Here is a 10,191-nt window from a genome sequence, read left to right as displayed (position 1 = left end):
AACTGTTTGAAATTCCAATTCCTTATGCGTCCTCAGCGAGCTAGAGAAATATTTCTCCATAAAAGTGGTCTTGAAATTATCCCATTCCTTAGGTACATTCTGAGTAGTTATCAAAGTAGAAGTACTCTTCCACCATCTCATAGCTGGACCCTTCAGCGAATGAGAAGCAAACACCACCTTGTTCTCTTCACTACACTGCACTATCTCAAAGAATCCCTCCAAACTGGCCACCCACTCATGCGCTTTTATAGGATCTAATTTGCCTTGAAATTCTGGAGGATTCATGAGGAAGAAATCCTTATACGTCCCACCTACAGATCCGGGAACAACCACTGGAGCATTAAGGCCTCCATTCATTTGTTGCATCATCTGCAACATGAACTGATTTTGCTACTGTTGCATCTGTTGCATAAACTAGGGCCATGGAACATTCTCACTGCCAACTGGTGGATTCATCTGGGGAGGTTGAGTGCTGGGTCGACCACAGTTCTTGTGTCCGTCCACCATGTTCCTAAACATCATAAAAATGGGATTAAGTTGATCAGGCTCAATACTAAGAACCACGAGAACATAACACATATGGAACAGAAAGAAACACTTATAATATATCATGGCTAGGTCAAGGATACGACCTGCTCTGATACCAACTGTAACACCCATATATATTTACATACATCAAAGCATATATTTATATATGAATCGAAGTGTTTGGTACTAAAATACCACAAGTTCCTAGTCAACACATTGTATACATTAATGCCCAAAAGCCAAAAGTTCTACATAATGGCATAATATACACAAGATGTCCAAAATAAAATACTAAGAACTAGATCAATAATGATCTCAAAATAAAACTCCACAACGGAAGCTTCGCCACTTTAAGTGCTCAAAAGACATAAGGATATCAAACTGCTTTATCCTTACCCTTCGCGGAACCTGAAACACCTGAAATTCGAGAAATATGGGGTGATATAATAATCCCAGTGAGTTCCCTATCTTATGGGTCCTCTTGGCTTTACAAGGTTCTAGCCTGACCTAACTCAAGTCATAACAAAAGGGAAATAGACTTTGAGTTCACACGCTCACATTATATGGAAACATATTTGGAGTTCAACAACTCCACATAGTATTACTAATCGGAAACCCTTACCAAGGTATCCCTCTATTCCCGTCCCCTTCTACGTCTAGGAGGTGGCACGAGTCACAGATCCTTGTACAAATCTTGACATACGAAATGGATTCAGACTCATGGACCGTACCCTATGAATTGTCACTTTACATGGCCTGTTAACCATTACAAGTCTCTACCCGTAGGTTCCATTCGTACTAAACGCGGGAATCAAACCTGCCAAGATTACCAGTGCCTCTTTTGCACTTAGAATGCCTTTTTCATTCCAAAGAAAAAAAAGAAAAGAAAATGGATTTAGATTTAGTAATTTCACACAATGGTGATTGCATATAACAATCACTAGGCTCGTACGCCTTTCTTCTCAAGATTTCTAAACAACACATATGTTCCATATAATGTCTTATTCTCTTTAAAACAACTACTTGTCAAAGACGCATATATAATATGTCGACTGCAGAAGCATTGTCATTCACGCCATTTCTCATCCTAGGTTATCTTGCTAAGTCATTTACCTAGCAATTCTTAGTTTTCCTTACTTTTTATTTGATTCGTGTTAAAACATGCATTCACTCAATCCACCTGCAATAATACACAACAACAATTCCAATACACTAGGAATCACGCCCGAAGGCTACCCACAACATCATTGTCATATAAACAACGGCAAAATATCACAAATGTATGACAATAACACCTCATACAAAATTATACCGTCCACATGTTTTTCGAACGATAAAACAAACAAAAGAATTGGACGATTTACGAATCATACGCAAATAAAGTCCTCTATGGTCCTCCAAACCCATAATACTAGAAAGAGCATTTAATTAGCTTCCCAACGCTTCGAACAACGACCAAACCGGAGTTACGGTTCAAAAGTTACGACCAAAACAATTTTCTTCAAAAATCCAAAATTTAAGAGATGCAACGGCCCGTGCTACCCAACACGACCCGTGTTACTCCAAAAACCAACATGTATACAAAAGTCAGGGGGCTGACACGGGCACCCGTGTTGCCTGGCACAACCCGTGTCAGAAGGTCTGGGACCAACCCCCAAAATCCCGCTTGACAGATGAACGACACGGCCGACCGTGTTGCCTGGCACGACCCGTGTTGGGCTGTCGCAGAATTTTCTCAAAATGAGATTTTTCCGATTAACGCGACCAATCTCGATCCGAACTCGTAGCCTATTAGAAACAGCAAATACACAACACAACTCAAACACACCACGCGATCTATTCTCGATTCTAACCATGAAACATCGATTTCTGACGCTCGATTTCTATCAAAACCCCAATTTCTAACTTATGATTTTTCATCCCTAACCGCAGTCGATAAGTTTTTATCTAGGACCCACCTGGAATATGAGTTGTAGATGATGAAGATGAGTTAATTTGGTAAAGAAATGATGAAAATCTAAAGCTTTCTCTTCTTCAAGCTTTTTCCTCTTCTTCTCCTCCTTCTCTCTACTTTACCTCTCTAACTTCTATCTTTGTTTCACAAAAATGAAGAGAAATAGAAAGGAAATGATATTAGTAACATATCCTTAAGTTAGTGCCTCCAACTTAAGCGTCCAAAATGTCTCTGATGCACCAATTAATAAAACCTCAGAGTCAACTAATAATGTTAGAGCATTTTATTAAATACAGGGTATTACAATAATTCTAGCGTATTTTTCACGACATGCTACTAACAGGAGATTTAATTATTGATTCTATGTAGATTATCCATTAATCATTAACCACATATAGCTCAGAAAAACACAGTTCTTAGTATTCCGTGTTACTCCAAAAACCAACATGTATACAAAAGTCAGGGGGCTGACACGGGCACCCGTGTTGCCTGGCACAACCCGTGTCAGAAGGTCTGGGACCAACCCCCAAAATCCCGCTTGACAGATGAACGACACGGCCGACCGTGTTGCCTGGCACGACCCGTGTTGGGCTGTCGCAGAATTTTCTCAAAATGAGATTTTTCCGATTAACGCGACCAATCTCGATCCGAACTCGTAGCCTATTAGAAACAGCAAATACACAACACAACTCAAACACACCACGCGATCTATTCTCGATTCTAACCATGAAACATCGATTTCTGACGCTCGATTTCTATCAAAACCCCAATTTCTAACTTATGATTTTTCATCCCTAACCGCAGTCGATAAGTTTTTATCTAGGACCCACCTGGAATATGAGTTGTAGATGATGAAGATGAGTTAATTTGGTAAAGAAATGATGAAAATCTAAAGCTTTCTCTTCTTCAAGCTTTTTCCTCTTCTTCTCCTCCTTCTCTCTACTTTACCTCTCTAACTTCTATCTTTGTTTCACAAAAATGAAGAGAAATAGAAAGGAAATGATATTAGTAACATATCCTTAAGTTAGTGCCTCCAACTTAAGCGTCCAAAATGTCTCTGATGCACCAATTAATAAAACCTCAGAGTCAACTAATAATGTTAGAGCATTTTATTAAATACAGGGTATTACAATAATTCTAGCGTATTTTTCACGACATGCTACTAACAGGAGATTTAATTATTGATTCTATGTAGATTATCCATTAATCATTAACCACATATAGCTCAGAAAAACACAGTTCTTAGTATTGTTGATCCAAAAGGGTTGTGAAATCTGGTGGAGAATAGAAGAAGACAAAGATTTAAGAATAAGATGAAATGTAAATATATAACTCATTTGTAACTTCAGTAAACATGGAGCAAAGTGGCCTAGTGGTAAACATGATGTGCAACACCCAAGTTGTCCTTGGTTCGATTCTTAGCTCAAGGTAAAGTTTTGGAATTTTTTTTAACGTGGCCTTTTTTTAACAATTAAAGGATCAGTTTGGATTATTTTTTTTTTAGAATTTTGATGACCTTTAATTATGAATAGATGCCACGCGTACAAACAAGTGCCACGTAAGATGCCACTAGTGCAAAAGTTAACTCCGTTTCAAAAAATTGGACGGAAAGGACTAACATGGACCTTTTTGAACAATTAAAGGATCGGTTTGGAATTTTTTTGAGAATTTTGATGACTTTTAATTATGAATAGATGCCACGCGTACAAACATATGCCAGGTAAGATGCCACTAGTGCAAAAGTTAACGCCGTTTTAAAAAATTGGACGGAAAGGACTAACGTGGACCTTTTTGAACAATTAAAGGATCAGTTTGGAACTTTTTAAAATTAAGGGACCAAAATGGACCCCGAGGTATACTTAAGGGACCAAAAAAGGTATTTTGCCAATATATTATAACATCGTCCCAACGTTGGGATGACGAGTTAAATAAATTATTTATTTTAAAACACTATCCCAACGCTAGGACCATAGTAATTAGAGGATCAATGAAGCGTATTTCAATCAGCCTCTTAATTTTACAAATTTATACATTTTTACATCCTTAACTAGTTGATTTTTTTAATAACCCTGTCAGCATGACCCAAATATTTTATATAATTAATTATGCAAATTTTTTCATTTTCAAAGATGAAATCATATTGCACTATTAGGCCTTTCATAAAATGTAAATTATATTAGTCTGCATGCCTAAATTTTACTAACAAAAAATGCTGAAATTGTTAGGTCAAGTGTCATGATCGGGGTTTGAACTATGGTTTCCACACTTTGTGGTGTAAGGACGGTAAGGAGAAGAACAATGTGGCTGCTGAAAATTTTCTAGATGAGGTACATTCATCTGGTTTAAACTATTAAGTTGGAGAACCAGATCAATCTGTAGCTTCTTCTATAGTTAGTGAAACAAAGTTTAGTGATCTTAACAAGTTTTTTGATAATTCAGATGTTGTTGAGAAGGGCAACTTCATTTAATTGGAAAAAATCGAATTTCTTCTTAATAAACTATTAATTATATAATTTAATAACATCAATTTCCATTTATAACTTCATCCAGACGTTGAGATGGTTAGTCAAATATTTTATAACATAGTCCCAACGTTGGGATGATGAGTTAAATAAATTATTTATTTTAAAACAGTGTCCCAACACTAGGACTATAGTAATTAGTGGATCAATGAAGCGTATTTCAATCAGCCTCTTAATTTTATACAAATGATATTCGAGCTTAGGTTGTCTCATACATGCACTTCTTATACTTACCTCCTTACCCACTGGACCATCGTGCTCATTCAAGATAAAATGGTGTTACGAAATACATAAGTGGTAGGGCAAATTTGGGGTATGACACCCTTTACCGAGCAAACCAGAAACAACTCAAAAATCACAGTTACCGTCAACCCTGACATTGACGATCTGTTCAATGTAATTGTGCATAAAAACCAGCATCTCCTCGATAAATGGTATTTTTTGGTGGAGGTGGTTTGGTAATGCGGGCTCCTTTGAAAACACTTTTGTGAGATTTCGGAGTCGGTGAATCAGGAAAAAGTTTGTCAATGTGTTCAAAATATGATGGACTCATCCTTGTTGAATTGTTGCCCGATGTAGGTTTGACCTTCTTAGGTGATCCTTTCGCTTTTACCGGTTGAGAGGGTGGTTTCAAGTCTATGGTTTCCAGGAATGCAATCTTCCTCAATTGCTCTTTGAGGTGGAGTTTTGTGTTGTAACCGACTTTCAAAAATCTTTCTTGTATCACTTCTCATTCAGTCATGATGATTATGAACACCACTATGTTTACATTTAAGCAAAACTTCGTTTACTTTAATTTGTATCTATCTAGCAATTTCTTTGCCCTTTTGCATTACACTTTATTAAGATTTCGATGTATACTTTTCTGCAATTTACATCTTGACTCTTTACAGAAATTATAATAGATTTCAGTCTCACATCAACCATTAAAACAAGCTTATAAGAAATTATGCACAAATGTCCTAGGATTAACTAGTCGATCATGCAAGTAACCTTTTTAAAGATTATCGCTTGTTTACTAAAATTCACGGTAAACACAAAGTCGAAATTTGCTTATATATTAGGTACATTATCAACTGCCAACAACAATTATCTCTTTAAAATCTGACACGTATACTGCTACACGGGCTTTCCTTTTCTGATTTGTTTCTACATGTCTTTGGCACTTGAACTGCTTCAAACCACCATTGTTGTCGAAAACGTATTTCAGTCATCCAATCACATATGTAGAAAAGGTCAACCTATCGAGTTTGTGACTTGTTAAAAATATTACTTGGTTATCTGTCATTAGTAATTCTATATTTCTTATATCACACATTCATGTTGAAATGTTAGGAAAAAAATCTCAGGCTAACAGTTGGGTTTGGGCAAACCCAATACCCAATCCATATAGGACACTCGAATTTGAGTGAGGTAAAATAACAGTCCGCTACACTAATTGGTCGTCTTGGACAAATTCATTAATTTTTGGGTTAGATTGGGTTGAGGAGTAGGTTACCTTAATAATTTTTCTGTTTTATTAATATTAAATGAATAAATGTTGAATTATAATATTTTTTTATAAAAAAATACTCAATATTTTTATCTTTTTAAAAAAATTAGATAACTTATTTTTTAGCATCATAAAATAATAAATGATAACATCAACTAAAAAACTATTAGCAATAAATTAAAATTGAATGACATAAAATCGTATTAGCATAAAAAATAACCAATAAATAAAACATTCAAAATTAATTAAAATTATGATTCCCTAAAAAAAAAATTCAAGAGAATAAAATTATCAAAACTAAGTTAATAATAATAAAATTTATCCGTGAACTGATTTTTTAATTTTTTAACTGATTTTTTTAAATTTTTTAATGAACTTGAGAAAGATTTGCGGGTTTGCACAATAGTTTTGCAGAAGTCCATAAGTCTAAAAAACAAAAAGAATAAAAAAAAATAGAAAGGAAATTCATTCGTTTGCAGAAAGAAAAAAAAGTAAATGAAAAGGGTTTGCAGAGGAATCAATTCGGACGGCGACGCTTACCCCTCCGTCTCTTACTCCCTCTGACGGCGGCATTTCCCCTCCGTCTCTTACTCCCTCTGACGGCGGCGTTTCAGTCTCAGCTTGGCACCTCCTCCACTCCACTTTGCCACCAATTCCTTCTGTTTCTACAATCTACAGACAGACACAGTAAGTCAATTTGAAAAACTTATAAATGTGGTATTTATACTAAATGAAAAAGAAGTGAGTTAGAATTGATGCTGAGGGGGTGGTCGATTTGAAATTGAAGGTTTGTGTAGTTAATTTGCTTATTGAGTATTAACTAATTCAGATGTTACATGCTCAATCATGACCTAGATCACTAATGATGCTTGTCAAAGTTTGCTTTTTTCAATTTGTCTTGATAAAAACATAGCTTGGTGATTTTGGAATAATAAAGAATGGGTAAAGATCTTGGTAAAACACCGAGGACAAAATTAATAAAGCAATTAAAAATTCACTATTTCTATTTAATGGGGTCATCTTTGCATGAAATAGAGTGGCAAAATTCCCTGCTATCCAGGATGATTATGTTCACTTGATGCTATAGAACTTATCAATTAGAGCATGGAGTCTTGGTGCTATAATTACAGTATTCTTTATTTGTTAATTGGAAAACTGTTCTATGAATTATTTACTTGTTATTTTTGTTGCTAATACTATGAAAACTTTCATTTACGTTTATAATTTTTATATATTATATAGAATGAAGTTGCGGTATTTAAATTTTTGCTCAGGCTTACAAAACCTACGGTAACATGGATGAATTTAGTAACGCCATCACATCCCTTTGGTGGGATGCCGAAAACTGCAGACTTCCCCGTGACGCTAAAGCAAGCAATATAGTGCCTAATATTGCTTCAAATCTGGCTGCTATCGGCTTAACCGGGCCACTATCTATGTACATTTATGGCAACATTCGTCCACACGTTGATCATAATAACAATCGTAAAGGCTTTACGACGAAACAACATATGGATCTCTTCGCCTCCTCGTGTGTTTCTTTGCAACATGTTCCTGGTAATATACTTTTTTCGATCTATTTTATCTATTTTATTTTATGTCTTATAATATGTCTTATGATTTATTTGACCGATAATGGGTTACAAAATAAGAAAGATTCTAATTGTTTTTTCCATATCTATTTTATTTTACCGATTTGTTTTATAATAGGTTACAAAATAAGAAAGATTCTAATTGTTTTTTCCATCTATTTTATTTTACCTATTTGTTTTACTAATAGGTTACAAAATAAGAAAGATTCTCATTTTGTTTTTTCCATCTATTTATTTTATTGATTTGTTTTATAATAGGGGATAATAATAGAGCAGATTCGGCTGATAAGAGAATGATACTAGACATGATGGATTGGGCATACCACCATTCTCCACCGGCCAATTATGTTATAATATCCGGAGACGGTGATTTTTCTTATGCGGTTCATAATCTTAGAATGATGAGATACAAGGTAGTTATTATTCAACCAAAGGTAGCTGCGAATACTTTAGTAGCGTCTACGCAGACGGTTTGGAAATGGAACGATTTTGTAGATAGAGTACCTAGGTCGGTGAATCCTATGAACCTGAAAACACCACCATCTCTCAATCGGACTTATGACATTAAAGGCATTGAATACACCACATCACCTATTTTTATCTGTTGGGATGTTGGAAGCTTCCCTGTTCCGGATAATCTAAATCCACAAGATGTATCACTTAACATTGACTTGGCACTTTCCAGAATCCAGTTAAAAGGTCGTCTATATTTCCACTGTTACGGTTGTTCTAATTCTACAACGTATGATCGTCGTCAAATTCTTTTGAATACAGGAATTGAACAACATGAAATTTCTAAAGGTTAATTTTAATTTTAATTTGAATGTGTTTTATTTTCATTTATATTGATTATGCTATAAATTGATATTTTCATTTATACTAATTATGCCATAAATTGATATAGATCTTAAAACCGCTGATAAGATAAGTTTTGCGAAGCTGCTTTTGTGGTCTTTGGACCACCACCCACCCGCAAGCTATGTAGTGATTTCAAATGATCTAGATTTGTGGATTGCACTCTCGAGATTAAAAGAAAAAGGCTATAATATTATGGCCGTTCAAGATCAACAACCTTGCCCGCTGCTGGTAAGCAAACTTGCTACAAAAATATGGGAGTGGTCTGTCCTCTGTAAGGGAGGAGTCCCTTTAACCAAGGAAGAAGTTGCAAGCCAACACCCAAAGCCAAAAACCCAAGTGTCCAAGAAACAAAATGTAGGAGATTCTTCTTTGTGGGTTGCAAGACAATAGTTTCTGTAGTTATTTAGTGATCCACTTTCTTGCTTTTGCTAATTTTTCGTTTGGATATTGAATGTTATGGAATTACGTTGAGATATAACTCTGTAAATCTTGCCATGCATACTTTTGGTGTTATATACCATTTTGCATCACTCTTTTGCAATATATGTTCACTGTTATAATAGTTGATGATGAGAAAATCAGTGTTATAATTCTTTCAACAGTAAATTTTATGCAATGAGTTCACTCTAGTCTAAATTAATTCAAGAGTAGCTGAATTTATTTCGCTTAAAAAAGCAAATGATTGAATAGAAAGAAAACAGTGTATAATGAACAAGTGTTATTGCATATGCCGGAATGCATGTCTTAACAAGTATCCAATGCTATTTACTTGTTGTGTCTCCGACCATTTGATCGATTGCTCTGTTGAAATTCAATCTGAATTTTCATGATGAGAGGATATTGCAAAAACTCATGGTTTAAGTGTGTGGCTGTAATTTTGATAGTGTAATTTGGTATAGAAACTGCAAGCACAGGAACACAGAAAATTTTTTAAAAAAATTTGGTTATGGTAAGAATAAAGAGATTCCTGTGATCTGTTATTTCAAACTCATCAAGACAGTTGGCAGTATTGGTTTTATAGTTGTGATTACAGAATCGGTTTATTCAAATTATGTGACCTGTGATTTCAGCATCGGCTTATTCCATATTTGGCTATTTCATGCGATTGAGATCTTAAGTGTCCGATTGAAAGGAATCAAAGAGAGGAATTTTGCGATAAAAGAGAGGCTATTTCAAGGCAGAACAGGATATTATTTTAACAGGGCCATAAAAGGAGGATTGCCATATCCGAATTACAGGAATAAT

General features: G+C 35.1%; 1 protein-coding gene across 1 annotated transcript; it reads left to right on the top strand.

Moving 5' to 3' along the window:
- Nucleotides 1-6,919: 6,919 nt before the first annotated feature.
- Nucleotides 6,920-9,459, top strand: LOC131596350 (uncharacterized). Its single transcript, XM_058868980.1, has 4 exons — nt 6,920-7,183; nt 7,771-8,053; nt 8,347-8,889; nt 8,993-9,459. The coding sequence occupies exons 2-4, from the start codon at nt 7,792-7,794 to the stop codon at nt 9,334-9,336; spliced, it is 1,149 nt and encodes a 382-aa protein (XP_058724963.1). The 5' UTR covers nt 6,920-7,183; nt 7,771-7,791; the 3' UTR covers nt 9,337-9,459.
- Nucleotides 9,460-10,191: the final 732 nt, after the last annotated feature.

The sequence above is a fragment of the Vicia villosa genome, linkage group LG4, assembly GCF_029867415.1.
Source record: "Vicia villosa cultivar HV-30 ecotype Madison, WI linkage group LG4, Vvil1.0, whole genome shotgun sequence".
NCBI classification, from domain to species: Eukaryota; Viridiplantae; Streptophyta; class Magnoliopsida; order Fabales; family Fabaceae; genus Vicia; species Vicia villosa.
The sequence above is the reverse complement of the archived record's forward strand: the minus strand, read 5'-3'. Positions and strand labels throughout refer to the sequence as shown.